The following is a 16,015-nucleotide window of genomic DNA, read 5'->3' on the forward strand; positions in this document are numbered from 1 at the left end:
GATGAAGTCCCACAGATTCATTTTTTCTTTTGTTTCTCTTGCCGTTCGAGATGTGTCATGAAAAAAAGTTGCTGTGGCTGATGTCAAAGAGGTTGCAGCCTATGTTCTACTCTAGGATTTAGATACATTCCTGTCTCACATTGAGGTCTTTCAACCATTTGGAGTTTATCTTTGTGTATGGTGTGAGAGAGTGGTCAAGTTTCATTCTGTTGCATATAGCTGTCCAATATTCACAGCACCATTTATTGAGGAGACTATCTTTTTTTCACTGGGTGTTTTTTCCCACTTTCTCAAAGATTATTTGCCCAAAGAGCCGAGAGTACATTTCTGGGTTCTCTATTCTGTTCCATTGGTCTACGTGTCAGTTTTTGTGCCAGTACCATGCTGTCTTTGTGATCACAGCTTTGTAGTACAGCTTGGAATCCAGCATTGTATTGCCCCCAGCTTTGTTTTTCCTTTTCAACAATTCCTTGGTGATTCGGGGTCTTTTCTGGTTCCACACAAATTTAAGGGCTGTTTGTTCCAGTTCTTTGAAAAATGTCATTGATATTTTGATTGGGATGACATTGAAAGTGTAAATTGCTCTGGGTAGCATAGACATTTTAAATACGTTAATTCTTCCGATCCATGAGCATGGAATATTTTTCCAACTTTTTGTGTCTTCCTCAATGTCTTTCAGGAGTGATTTGTAATTTCTAGGATATAGACCCTTTACGTCTCTGGTTAAGTTAATTCCAAGGCAACGTATGATTTTTTTTATTTATTTTTTATAATGATTTTTTATTATATTATGTTAATCACCATACAGTACATCCCTGGTTTTTGATGTAAGGCTCGATGAGCACTGGAGGAGATAATGCTAAGTGAAATAAGTCAAGCAGAGAAAGACAACTATCATATGATTTCTCTCATCTATGGAACATAAGAACTAGAATGATCAGTAGGGAAAGAAAGGGATAAAGAAAGCAACGTATGATTTTTGGTGCTATTGTAAATGGAATGGATTCCCTCATTTCTCTTTCTTCAGTCTCGTTGTTCGTGTATAGAAATGCAACTGATTTCTGAGCATTGATTGTAACCTGCCTCATTACTGAATTTCTCTATAAATTCTAGTAGTTTGGGGGTGGAGTCTTTTGGGTTTTCTATATAGAGTATCATGTCATCTGTGAAGAGAGACAGTTTGACCTCTTCTTTGCCAATTTGGATACCTTTTATCCCTTTTTATTGTCTGATTGCTGTTGCAATGACTTCTAGGACTATGTTGAATAATAATGGTGAGAGTGGGCATCCTTGTCGTGTTCCTGATCTTAAGGGAAAGGCTTTCAACTTTTCTCCATTGAGAATGATATTTGCTGCAGGCTTTTCAAAGATGGTTTTTATAAAATTGAGGAATGTACTGTCTGTCCCTACACTCTGAAAGGTTTAATTAGGAAAGGATGCTGTATTTTGTCAAATGCTTTTTCTGCATCAATTCAGAGGATCATATGGTTCTTGACTCTTTTCTTGTTAATATGATCTATCACACTGATCGATTTGTGAATGTTGAACTACCTTGCCTCCCAGGGATGAATCCCACTTGGTCTTGATGGATAATCCTTTTTATGTACTGTTGGATCCTATTAGCTAGGATCATGTTGAGAATTTTGGTGTCCATATTGATCAGGGATATCAGTCTGTAATTCTCCTTTTTGATGGGGTCTTTGCCTGGTTTGGGGATCAAAGTAATACTGGACTCAGAGAATGAGTATGGTAATTTTCCTTCTGTTTCTATTTTTTGAAACAGCTTCAGGAGAATAGGTATTATTTTTTCTTTGAATGTTTGGTAGAATTCCCCAGGGAATCCGTCAGGCCCTGGACTCTTGTTTTCGGGACATTTTTGATCACTGCTTCAATCTCTTCATAATTAATTGGTCTGTTAAAATAATCACTTTCTTCCTGTTTCAGTCTTGGTCGTTTATAGGTTTCCAGGAAGGCATCCATTTCTTCCAGTTTGTTTAATTTATTGGCATAAAGCTGTTGATAAAAGTTTCTAATGATCCTTCCTATTTCATTGGTGTTGGTTCTGACCTCTCCCTTTTCATTCATGTTCTTATTAATTGGGTCCTTTCTCTATTCCTTCGGATAAGCCTTGCCAGTGGCTTATCTATTTTATTTATTCTTTCAAAGAACCAGCTTCTAGTTCTGTCGATCTGCTCTACTGTGCTCCTGTTTTCTAATTCATTGATCTCTGCTCTAATCTTGATCAATTGCCTTCTCACGTGTGGGTTAGTGCTTTTCTTCTGTTCCAGCTCCAGCTTCTTGAGGTGAGAATATAAAAACTGATTTTAGATTTTTCTATTCTTTTGAGTGAGGCTTGGATGGATATGTATTTTCCCTTAAGAACCTCATTGGCAGTGTCCCACAGTTATTGGATGAATGCATTTTCATTCTCCTTGGCCTGCAGAAATTGTTTAAGCTGATTTTTAATTTCCTGGTTTACCCAATCATTCTTGAGCAGGATGGTTCTTAGTTTCCAAGTGTCTGAGTTTCTCCCAATATTTTCCTTTAGATTGAGTTCCAGTTTCAAAGCATTGTGATCTGAGAATATGCATGGAATAATATGAGTCTTTTGGTATCAGTGGAGAACTGTTTTGTGACCCAGTAAATGGTCTATTCTGGAGAAAGTTCCATGGGGAATCAAAAAGAATGAGTATTCTGTTGTTCTGGGGTGTAGTGTTCTGTATATATCTATGAGGTCCATCTGGTCCAGTATGTCATTCAAAGCTCTTGTTTCTTTGTTGATTTTCTGCTTAGGTGATCTATCTATTGTGGCTAGCAGAGTTTTGAGATCCCCTTTTATTAACGTATTATTCTCTGTGTGTCTCTTTATTCTGGTTAAGAGTTGGCTTGTGTATCTTGCTGCTCCCCTCTTGGGGGCATAGATATTTATAATTGTCATATCCACTTGTTGGATATATCCTTTAAGAATAATGGAGTGTCCATCTGTATCTCAAACAACAGTCTTTAGTTTAAAATCTAATCTGTCTGATATGAGAATTGCTACCCCAGCTTTCTTTTGGGGTCCATTGGCATGAAAAATGGTTTTTCATCAATTCACTTTCAGTCTGGATGTATATTTAGGCTCAAGATGAGTCTCTTGTAGACAGCAAATGGAAGCATCATGTCTTTTTATCCAATATGGAACCCAGAGGCATTTTATGGGAGCATTTAGGCCATTCAAATTGAGAGTGATTATTGAGAGATATGATGTTAATGATGTCATGTTGCCTGTGAAGTCTTTGTTTCTATAGATTGTAAATTTCTGTTCTGTATCATTCTTGGGACCTTTTTACTTTTGTAGAACCCCCCTTAATATCTCCTGTAGGCCTGGTTTGGTGGTTATGAATTCGGTCAGTTTCTGCCAATCCTGGAAGGTCCTTATCTCTCCATAAATTCTGAATGACAGCCTTGCTGGATAAAGGATTCTTGGCTGCATGTTCTTCTCAGATAGAGCTTTGAAAATACCCTGCCAACCCTTCCTAGCCTGCCAGGTCTCTGTAGACAGGTTTGACATTATTCTGATATTTTTCCCTCTGTACGTACGGATTTTCTTCCCCTTGGCTGCTTTCAATACTGTATCCTTGGTTCTAATATTTGCGAAATGCACTATGATGGGCATGGTCAAGGTTTGTCTTGGTTGAATTTGGGAGAGATCCTCCCTGCCTCTTGGACATGAATGCTTGTTTCCTTTACTAGATTAGGGAAGTTTTCAGCTACAATTTGTTCAAATATCTCTTCTAGACCTCTTTCGTTCTCCACCCCCTTGGGGATCCCAATGATTCTGACATTGGAACGTTTCATTGAGTAAGTAATCTCCCGTAATCTGCATTCTTAAGATTGGATTTTTTGAGGCCAGTTTCTGTTTTAACTTTCTCTTCTACCATCCCATCATCCAATTCACGAATTCGTTCTTCTGCCTATTTACCCTGGGCATCAGAGAGTCTAGTTTAGACTACATTTGATTCATAGCATTTTTAGTTTCTGCCAGACTCGCTCTCATTTTCGCCCTTAGAGATTCTATATTCTCGTTAATATTTTCGTTGATATTTTTTTTAAGTCTACACATCATCTTGACCATTGTTACTCTGAACTCCATTTTTGATAATTTGATTATATCTATATCCATCAGTTCTGTGGCAGAGGCCACAGACTCATTATCTTCTCTTTGCTGGGGGGGGATTTCTCCTTCTCGTCATTCTGATGAGGAGAGGTTGCAGGGTTGCCCAGAGCCCAAATTATTGACCAGGACCTGGGCAGTGTGCTCTTGTTTTATAGGGACCACAGGGATGTGGGCTTCTTGATTTTTCAGCCTGCCTTCTGGGGGAGGGGCCTGCCATGCTGGTATGCAGGCAACTCTGTTTTGTTCCATTTGCCCTGTCCCCTGTAAGGGGGATGGGGATGGGCACAATGTGAGCTGGTATTTATGGGCTTTTGTTTTCTGGTGGCTTTCCCTGGTGGTTTGCTGTGCCTCTTCTGAGAGCCAGAAAAGCAGTGGCTATATCCTAGCCTCTGTCTCAGAACAGAGAGATTGCAGTCCACTCTCCACTGAGCTCTCCTGGCCACTTTAACTCTGTTTCTGTGGGTGCTGCTAAAAACCCTGCAGTGTCCTGGGCTGTGTGTCCCACAGCTGGTGTCCCAGGCCTCACTTCCTGGGCTGGCACGTCTCTGTCCTTTGTGCTTCTAACACTACCAGCCACCCCCAGTTCCCATGCCTGTGCTTCTGAGCTCCTTTTTTCAGTGTAGTTTGCATGTGCTCCAGAGTGCCAGTTTCTGGTTTGGTCGTGTGCCTGCTCCCAAGCTCTGGGTTTCAGTCTAGTTTGAGTGTGCACTCCAGAGCTCTGGTTTTCAGTTTGGATGCGCACGCTCCTGAGCTCCCGGTTTTAGTCCATTTCCAGTGAGTGCTCTGGAGCTCTGGTTTTCAGTCTGGTCGCGCATACCTGGGTTCATGGTCTCAGTCTGCTCTCTCGTGGGTGCCAGTCCATGAGTAGCAAGTGGCTACTGCTTCCTGGTGCCCAAGCACGTAGGCTCCCTCCCCCTTCCATTTATCTTCCAATATCTCTGCACAGACTCATGGTTCCCCATTTCTTACCTCAATATTCAATGCTGGAGATGTTCATTTGTAGAGATCCATATGTATCTTCCTGCATCTCAGGCTGATTCTGTGGGTGTTCAGGATGGTTGGGTAGATATCCAGCTGAACTCGGGACCAGCTGAGAAAGGGTCTCCTACTCCTCCACCATCTTTTCTCCTCCTTGCAGAAAGTGGTCACTTTTCTATTCATAGAGTTTCTGCTACTCTTTTCTTCATTCTCCGGTTGCGTTCATAGGTATTCAGAACAGTTTGGTAGCTCTCTAGCTGAATTCCTGGGACCAGACGAACGTTAGGTCTCCTGCTCCTTTGCCATCTTGGAATACCCTGGTCCACTTTGCTGCAGGGCTCCCTGTGGCAGAGGAAGGCCCGGCAGTGGAGGTGGTGGCGGCATGGCTGGGCTGCGCTGCATGCAACACTGCGCCCCTTCTCCCGAGATGCTGGGTAGATGGGCGGGTGCGCAATGCAGGAGGTGTGAGCTCCCCGCTCCCGCTCCCCACGCCTCGTGGCACCACCCTGTGGGCCCGGGAGTGGCACACCTCGCAGCGGTGCCCTGTGCAGGCTGCGCAGTTGCTGAGATCAGGCGGCCCAGAGAAACTCCCAAGGGTGCATGGTGGCAGGGCGACAGCGGTGGCATCGAGCCTTTGTATCCTGAGGTTGGTGCTCTGAATAAATTATTTTTAAATATAAATACACATGCATACAATGGAGTATTATCCAGCCATAAAAAGAGAAATTGTCGTTTGTGACATGGATAGAATATGATGACCTTATGAGAAGTGTAATGAGTCAAAGAAAGACAATTGCCATATGATCTTATTTATATGTGGGATTTTTAAAAGTAATATCAAAATAAAGAGAGAAGATTAACTACTACCAGAGGTGGATGATAAGGAAGGTGAAATGGGTAAAGGTGGTCTAAAGGCACAAACTTCCAGTTATAAAATAAATAAAGCATTTAGATGTATTGTACAGCATAGTGACTATATTTAATCATACAGTATTACATATTTGAAATTTGCTAAGAGAGTCGATCTTAAACAATTCTCATCATGAGAAAAAAATATCATAATTATGTATGGCAATGAATCTTAACTAATATTACTGTGATGATTATTTTGCAATATCTATGAATACTGGATGATTATGTTCTATATCTGAAAATAATATGATGTCATGTGCCTATTATATCTAAAAAATAGACATAAACATAAGTTCTAAAACCATAAATCTTATAAGGAAATACTTAGGTTAGAAGAGTCTGGACATTGTACTGGGCAAGGATTTCTTGATATAATACTAAAAGTCCAAGTGACAAAAGCTAAAATAGATGAATGTGACATCACACTAAAATCTTCTGCACGGGAAAATAAACAACATAATAAAAAGACAACTAGGGAAGGAAAGAAGATATCTCCAGACGTCATTTTGCATAAAAGGTTAATATCCAAAATATTTAAGGAACTCATAAAACTCAAAAGCAAAATAAAACAAGCAACAAAAACAACAAAACAAATTAAAATTGGGTTAAGGAACTGAGGAGATTTTTCTCCAAAGGAGACATACAAATGGTCACAGACATATAAAAGGTGACCAACATCACTAATCATCAGGAAATGCCAGCCGAACCCATAATATATATCACCTTCATTCTGTTAGAATGACTATTACTAGCAAAAAAAAAAAAATATTTAAGTGCTGGTTAGAATGTGGAGAGAAGGTGATCCTTGTATATTCTTGGTTGGAATTTAAACTTATACAGATATTTTGGAAAGCAAATTAGGTTCTTAAAAAATTTGAAAGCATAATTATCATTGATTCAGCAATCCCACTTCTGGGTATATATCCACATGAATTGAAATCTGGATCTCAATAAAATTTGCACTTTTTTAAAAGATTTATTTATTAGAGAGAGGTGGAAGGGGCAGAGGGAGAAAATATCCAAGAAGACTCCTACTGAGTGTGGAGCCCAACATGGGACTCAATCTCATGAACCATGAAATCAGAAGCTAAAACAAAAGCAAGAGTCATTTGCTTAACTAACTGAGCCCCCCAGGCACCATGACACATTCATGTTTATTGTCATATTATTCACAGTAGCCAACATATGGAAACAAATTAATGACTATTAAACAATGAATGGGTAAAAAATGTGACAAAATATGGAATGCAGTATACAATGGAATATTATTCAGTTTTAAAAACATGAGGACATCTTTTTTCTTTCTTAAAAAAGGACATCTTGTCATTTTTAATTACATGGAAGAGTCTGGAGGACCTCAAAATAAATGAAATATGTCTGACTGAGAAAGACAACCTCCACATGATTTCAGCCATATGTGGAATTTAAAAACATTAATGAATAAATTAAAAGCAGAATCAGACCTACAAATACAGAAAACAAAGGCATGGTTACCTGAGGGAAGAGGGGTGGAGTGATGGGGAAAATGGGTGAAGGGGAGTGGAAGTTATAGACTTTCAGTTCTGGAATGAACAAGTCACAGGAATAAAAGACACAGCATAAGGAATATAATCAAAGATATTCTAACAGTGTTGTATGGTGAAAGATGGCAGCTACAGTTGTGGTAAGGACAGCATAACATATAAACTTATCAAATTACATTTTTACAGTAGAAACTAACATCACATTGTATTTCCACTATACACAATTAAGAAATAGTTGGGAGAAAGAAAAGAAAGAAAAAAAAACTATGAAATGTTTAGCCCAGTGCCTAGTACACAGTAAACCGCACAAAATGAAAAAAAAAGATAAATATGTATATACGTGGCTAACATACATACATTTGTTAAATATATATCTATACACATGTATACATATATATACACATTCACATGCATGCGAGTTAATTACTCATCTAACATCTGTCTTGCATATAGGGTATAAGTCACCATTCATAAATGGAGTTAGTTAGGATTTCATAAGTGTGCCTGATTTTTACATCTTCTGGCTTCAGTCTATAGAACTACCTTTATCCAAACACCTTCAGCTCAAAATCTAAAGGTTGATTTTCTTTAATGTTTATCCAGTCAAATTAATTGTTAGCTGGACAATTCAGAGCTTTGCTTAAGATGTTTGGTGTTTATCATTAGCTCTAACATACACATGTTATAGGCATGATTTTATAACTCTGAATTAGAACCTTTAATCTAGCAATGAATTGCTATACTACATAACTGGAACTTCTTTGGAAACTAACTTCTATATATAGAGAATAACCAATTATTCTAATACTATGGAAAACAAACTTCAGTGATTAAGATTTGATATCAATAATGCCTTATTTTTTTCCTTTACATTGCAACTTCATAGCATTTATGTTTAGAGCATGGAAGGATTACACTATAATTGAACTATAATTACTCACTCTCTGGAAATCATTTGGAAACAATGAGTGGCATCTTCTATCTTTCCTCTGAAGATATACAGTATTAGTAAATAAATAGTAGTACAAGAAACTGGTTTTCTCTAAAACTTGGTATCACCAAGTTTTCTGTCTAGAGCAAAAATGACAGAACTAACATTAACCCAAATACATCATTTTTCACTATGTAAAGGCCCAGTTATTCCAACCAACTTGGAGTTCATACTTGTTAGCAAATATCCATTTGAACATTACTACCTAGTGCCCTCCAACAAATTATTTCACCTGTTGTGACTTAGCATCCTTCTCTGTACAATGAAGAGAATATGAATACCTGCCCTATAGTCAACAACACTACATTGCATACATAAAAATTTGTTAAGAAGGTTGATCAAATAGTAGGTGTTCCTACCACAATAACATAAATGTGCCAACAAGAACAAAGAAAAAAAATCATATCTTCCCTAAAGGGTTTAATAGGTTTGAATAAGTTAATATACTTAGCAATATTATAACAATGACTGGCACATAGTGTAAAATAAATAAAATATGTATTAAACAATTAAAGTGGAATATTCATTAAAACAAACAAACAAAAGCAATGCAAGCTTCTACACCTAATTAATAATTGTTTATGACTAAATTTGTAGTAATTCCAATCATAGACCTTAGTGACCTTCGGAGGGTGCGGGAACACTGAGGGCAGGTTTTAATGGGTTAAAAATAATGTCTTTGGCCAAATGCTAGTGGCATCATGAGCACAAGCATAAACATGTGCTTGTTCAGAATTCTGAAATTTTATAAGGAATCTTATAAGGAATTCTGAAATTTTAAACTACTTCAGTGCACAGTTACTTATATGGAACTGTAAGCAAGTGCACTTGAGTGCCAGAAAATCTTCATTTGTTGCTTTATTCTAGATACAAAACTTGGAGCAACAACTATTCCTTCATGTCTATTAATTCTGAGTATAATGTACTATATATAATTTGATTAAGAATTTCCCAATTGCACAGTTCTTGTAAATCTTTTCTAGTACAGGCTATGGAAAATTGTATTTTAAATATTTTTAAGGAATTTATTTATTTATTTATTTATTTATTTATTTATTATTTATTTATTATTTATTTATTTATTTATTTATCAGAGAAAGAGAGCTCAAGCATGGGGAGTGGCAGAGGGAGAGGGAGAAGCAGGCTCTTTGCTAAGCAGGGAGCCCAATACAGGGCTCAATTCCAGGACCCTGGGATCATGACCTGAGACAAAGGAAGATGCTTAACTGACTGAGCTACCCTGGCACCCCTTAAATATTTTATTAAAAATTTATCATTCTAAAATATTTTTATCATTTTTCCCTTGAGATAGAACAAAAAATTCATCTCTGGAAAAATACAGTTTCATAGAATGCTTTATTTTGTTTTGTCCCATTTTGTTTCCCATACCTACAGTGCTTTTAGTGAAACTACCAAATTGTGTGTCATTATGGTCCAAGAAATTGAGGGGTGATATATACAGATGTCAATTGTTTTGAAAGTTAAATAGTGTACATATTTTATTCATTCCATTTTACTACAACAACAACAAAAAAATACTAAACAAATTTTCCAACACTGTTTCTTAAAATACTGCAAGATCCTTATTTTATGCTCATGAAGGAATTGAGTGTGTCAAGAAAAAGAAGAGGGGGGAATTCCCCCTTTTGAAACCTGATAATTCACAAGTTGTCACAGCTAATTGGAAACTGGTAAACATGCAACCAAGTTTGTGGTTTTACAGAACAGGTTCAACAAGGCCTATTTACACTCTAAAAGCCCCGAATTCCACTTGGAATGATCTATTCCATTAGATCAACACTATCCAGCTCTCCATCCTCACTCACTTGGTCTCCATACCTCCAATGTTGCTCTTTCCCTATTGATTCCCACTGAGTTACCTTTTCTAAAATCGAAGTCTGACAATTGTATTATAATTTGTAAATACCTGCATCAAAAAGGGCAAGAAATGAAACTATAACGTGAACCAGGAAGGAGGTGCTATTGGAACATTCCTCTCCTGTTTAGCCAACCACCTGAACTTTGCCCATAGTGTTCCTTATCTGTGGCATCACATCCTTGAGCAAGAGCCCTGGTCCCAGCCTCCTTATACTCATATGAAGGTAGCATCTAGTCACCATTCAACACCAAGATCTACAGTCTATTTCAGCCTCTCCATTTGGTCGAAATCACATGTCCTTATAGGTTTTACCCTTGGGGTATCTGAGTGCCTCAGCTAGTTAAGCATCTGCCTTCAGCTCAGGTCAATATCCCCAGGTCTTGGGATGGAGCCCTGCATCAGGCTCCTGCTAAGCAGGGAACCTATTTATCTTTCTCCCTCTGCCATTCCCTCATGCTCTCTGGATCTATGTCTCTGTCCAATAAATAATATATTTTTTAAAATAAGCTGTACCCTTTCCACATGAGCCTCAAAAAAATTTATGTATTTCCTTACAACTATTTGCACAAACTACACCTACAAATCATATTTCTTAGGGGAAGTAGACAATTGTTATTTATATGTTAAATTCAGTTAGCTAATAGTTGTTTTTTAAATATAATATAGCATAAGACATGTTTTTTGAACAAACGAAGGACTGGATGTTTGATGGTCTTCCTCTGCTTCTTTGTACAATAAGTGACATACTTCAAATCTCAGCTCTAATACCACCTGTTGCTGGAAAGCTTCCCTAAGCCCTCCTTCTTGGGGTTAATATTTTTCCCACAGTACTTTCGACCACAATGGCCTAATGATTTCAGATACAAGTAGCAGCCACTGGATTTCTTCAGGTTTGGAAACTAAAGAACAAATTGCCCTTATTAACAGAAGGTGAACAACTGGATTGTTGCACTAACATTCACCATATTAATATGTACATGATTTCCAAGATTTCTCACTTTACACTGCCACCATGCAGCAAGGACAAATTTTTGAAATAGACCAAAGTCTGATACTTTACGTTTTATTCTTAAGTAATTTCAAATTTATAGAAAGATAATAATAATAATAATACAATTAATTCTCATAAATCTTTTGCCTAGATTCTCCTATACCTTTATGCCCATTTGCTTTATCACTTCTCTCTCCATCTCTCTCTCTTACCAATTGCACACCTTATTATTTTTTTCTAAATATTTTATTATGTATTTCTGAAGAATATGAATATTATTCCACAGAATCACAGTGAAAACTTCAGAAAAAAATGTAACACAGATACAATACAATTGTACAAATGTTTTGAATGCCGAAGTGTAAAAATGAGGAGCTTTCCAGTACAGATTAACAATTACTCCAAAAGGAACAAATTGGTGATTACACATCATGGTGTGTGAATCTAAGGAAAACATTGGTATAGGATCCTAAAGTTCTAATGTGTAGAGTGAAAGAAAAAAAAATGGTACAAACAGCTCCTACTTTATAGTTTCCTGAAAGACTGATCCCACATTCAACAGTTTCTTTAGCGCCCTTGTAACATCCTTATTCCTAAGACTATAAATTAAAGGGTTTAGAACAGGAGTGAGTATGGTATAAAAGACAGATACAATCATGTCCTTCTCAGGGGTGTGATAGGAGGTGGGGAGCATGTAGGTATAGATGGAAGCACCATAGAAGAGGATGACCACCATCATGTGAGAAGAACAAGTGGCAAAAGCCTTCTTCCGTCCCTCTGCTGAGTTCATCCTGTGGATGGTGAAGAGGATGAACGAATAGGAGCTTGAAATGATTGTCACAGGGATGAGGAGCATGAGCACACAACACAGGTACATGAGTGTCTCATAGAGCGAAGTGTCTGAGCAGGAAAGCTTCATCACAGCAGGGACCTCACAGAAGAAATGGTGGATCTCCCGGGATCTGCAGAAGGGCAAGGTCATTGTGATGGGTGTGAACACAAATCCATCCACAGATCCCAGAAACCAGGAGGAAGACGCCAAGAGCAGACATACTCCATGGTTCATGAGGACAGGATAACGGAGTGGATGGCAGATGGCCACATAGCGGTCATAGGCCATGGCAGCTAGAAGGAAAAATTCTGAACCTCCTAGTGTCAGATAGAGAAACATCTGCATTCCACATTCGGGGGCTGAGATCTTATTCACCCCCATGACCTGGTCCATGAGCATCTTAGGCACAGTGACAGAAATGTACATCACATCCATGAGAGACAACTGAGTGATAAAAAAGTACATGGGATTATGAAGGTGAGCATCACAGTGTATCAGAAGGATCAGGATGGTGTTTCCAGACAAGGCCATCAGGAAAACCACAAAAATGACCACACAAAGGAGAGCTGGGTACTTGAATTGACTGAAGAGTCCCACCAGGTCAAAATCTGATCCTCCAGTATGGTTGGCCAACCACGTGGTGTTCTCCATTGCATTTTACCTGGTGCAGCAAGGAGAGCTGTGGATTTAATAGATCATTTCTGGGATATGAGCACCTTAAATGAATGCTTAGTGAGCTTGAGTGTGAGTGTGTGTGTGTGTTTGCATGTTTACATATGGCCATCCAGTGTACCAAAAAGGGGAAGTTCCAAGGACCTGTAAAGTTTAGGAGTATAAATTACCTGTAGTTGTACAAATTTACTAGAAATCTAAGAATTCACAACTCAGGGTCAAAAATATCAGTACCTTAATAATTCCACTACTAGATATGTATTTCCTTAAAGAAAACAAAACACTATCTGCACCCCTATTTTTTTAAAACTTCATATGACCTTTAATTTTTAAGTTAAATTCCAGTAAGTTAACATACAGTGTAATATTAGTTCAGCTGTAGAATACAGTGAATCAACATTTTCATACAATACCTTTTGCCCATCAAAAGTGTACTCTTCTCTCATCTATGGAACATAAGAACTAGGAAGATTGGTAGGGGAAGAAAGGGATAAAGAAAGGGGGGTAATCAGAAGGGGGAATGAAGCATGAGAGACTATGGACTCTGAGAAACAAACTGAGGGCTTCAGAGGGGAGGGGGGTGGGGGAATGGGATAGACCGGTGATGGGTAGTAAGGAGGGCACATATTGCATGGTGCACTGGGTGTTATACGCAACTAATGAACCATCAAACTTTGCATCAGAAACCAGGGATATACTGTATGGTGACTAACATAATATAATTAAAAAAACATTTTAAAAATGTGTACTCTTAATCTGCACAATCTACTTGACCCATCCCCATTCCCACCTCCATTCTGGTAACCATCAGTTTATTCTCTATTTTTAAGAGTCTGTTTCTTGGTTTGTCTCTCTCTCAATTTTTTTTGCCTTTGTTCATTTACATTTCTTCTTAAATTCCACATATAAGTGAAATCATATGGTATTTCTCTTTCTCTGACTTACTTTGCTTAGCACAGTACTCTCCAACTCCATCCATGTCATTGCAAATGGCAAGTTTTCAAACTTTTTATTGCTGAGTAATATTCCATTGTTTACTTTTATATTCACCCATATGTTTACTGCAGCCTTATTTATAATAGCTAAGATATGGAAGCAACCTAAGTTTCCTTCAATAGACAAATGGATAAAGACAGAATGGTGTGTGTGTGTGTGTGTGTGTGTGTATGTGTGTGTGTGTGTATAAAATATATATATATATATATATATATATATATATATATATATATATATATATATATACCTTTTGCTCATCAAAAGTGTACTCTTCTCTCATCTATGGTACATAAGAACTAGCAAGATTGGTAGGGGAAGAAAGGGATAAAGAAAGGGGGGTAATCAGAAGGTAATCATAAATATATATATTTGCCACTAAAATAGTGAATGAAATTCTTCCCTTTCTTACAACAAACCCACCAGAATATTATGGTAAGTGAAATAAGTCAGACTGAGAAAAACAAATATTACATAATTTCACTCATATGTGGAATCTGAAAACAGAAATGAATAAACAATCAAAAAACATTATGAGACCTAGAAGTATTGAGAAGAAACTGATGGTCACCAGAGGGGAGAGCTATGGGGTGATGGGCAGAATTAGTGACAGGAAATGAGAGATACAGACTTCCAGTCATGGAATGAATAAGTCACAGGAATAAAAGACACAGCATAATGAATATTGCCAGTGATATTCTAATAGTGTTGTATTGTGACAGATGGAAGCTACCACTGTTGTAAGCATAGCATAACACATAATTTGTTGAATATCTATGTTGCATACCTGAAACTACTGTAACATTGTGTGTCAAGTACACTCAAATAAAAAAAAAACTTTTTAATATCGGTAACTTACAGTAAGGTTGCCACAGTTCAAGGTCATAAGATTTCCTGATAATAGATAATGTTGCTTATCAATGAGTTTGGAAATTTTCAGAATCACTGCCATATAAAAACACACAAAAAAAGTGAATCATTGAAAAAGAAGACAATAAAATCTCTTATTTATAAATTTATGAAAGTCAAAATTGAATCAGCCTTTCTGGTTTAAGGATCCAACTGGATCTTTAAACTCTTAGAGATATATTTTGTGTAAGAAAGATTTAGAATGTAACTGAAACATAACTTGGGGAATATTGATACCAATATTTTAACCCCATTGTCTGTACAATCAGGCCAGGGCATGATGTTCTGTGGTTGTGCAGAGTGATCCATGTATCCCCAGATGCAGATCAGGGTCCTCCACCAATGACCAACCCTTATATATCCTAAGGACATCAATCTAGGAGCCCAAACTTGGAGACTATTCTGTGTGGGTCCAGATTATCCTCTACCCACACTCCCCTTGTTCATTTTACATTGAAACAAAATAATAATGTCAGATCTTAGGTATGTTCAGGATTAAATGATATAAAATATGAAAGTGCTTAGAACATTACCAGTTACGATGAATAAGCACATATATCGTTAAAGACTTAGTATCTATGGTGATTATTATGCAAAATCTGTTTAAGAGATGGTAGTTACCATTTGTGTTTTATGATATAAGATGAATTACTTCATTTGGCCAGTTTTACTATCTATTCATACACATAAGAATTGAGATTTGGTAATTTCTGTACCACCAGACTTTTTACATATATATATATATATATATATATATATATATATATATATATATATATATATATATGATGTGGGTTTTTTTTTTTTATTTTTACTCTGGTTAAGCAGATCTTTATGGAAAATCCTATCTTAGTTCTAACTAGTACACGCTTCTCCAAATTCATCTATTTAAATCTCCTACCATTTATTCTAAATCTCATGAGAAAGAATTAGCAATTACAAGATCATTGCCATTCACAAGAGAAAGCATTAGTTGTTTTAATATAAAAACATAATTTACTTCATTGTCTATAGTAACCAATTTTTCAAGGAAACTGATGTAAAGAGCAAAACTGCACAACATTGAGTGTGTCTCTGACTAAAATACAACTCTCTCCCCTGGCTACTCAAAGCCTACGTCTATGTTAAATGCTGAAGACCAAAGAAAAATTAAATTGATTACACTGATAGAGGTCA

General features: G+C 37.2%; 1 protein-coding gene across 1 annotated transcript; it reads right to left on the reverse strand.

Annotated features, from left to right (window-relative positions):
* Positions 1 to 11,953: 11,953 nt before the first annotated feature.
* On the reverse strand, positions 11,954 to 12,916 carry LOC113261456 (olfactory receptor 2T29-like). Its single transcript, XM_026507580.2, has one exon. The coding sequence runs from the start codon at positions 12,914 to 12,916 to the stop codon at positions 11,954 to 11,956; it is 963 nt and encodes a 320-aa protein (XP_026363365.2).
* Positions 12,917 to 16,015: the final 3,099 nt, after the last annotated feature.

Source organism: Ursus arctos, unplaced genomic scaffold, assembly GCF_023065955.2.
Source record: "Ursus arctos isolate Adak ecotype North America unplaced genomic scaffold, UrsArc2.0 scaffold_5, whole genome shotgun sequence".
Lineage (NCBI taxonomy): Eukaryota > Metazoa > Chordata > Mammalia > Carnivora > Ursidae > Ursus > Ursus arctos.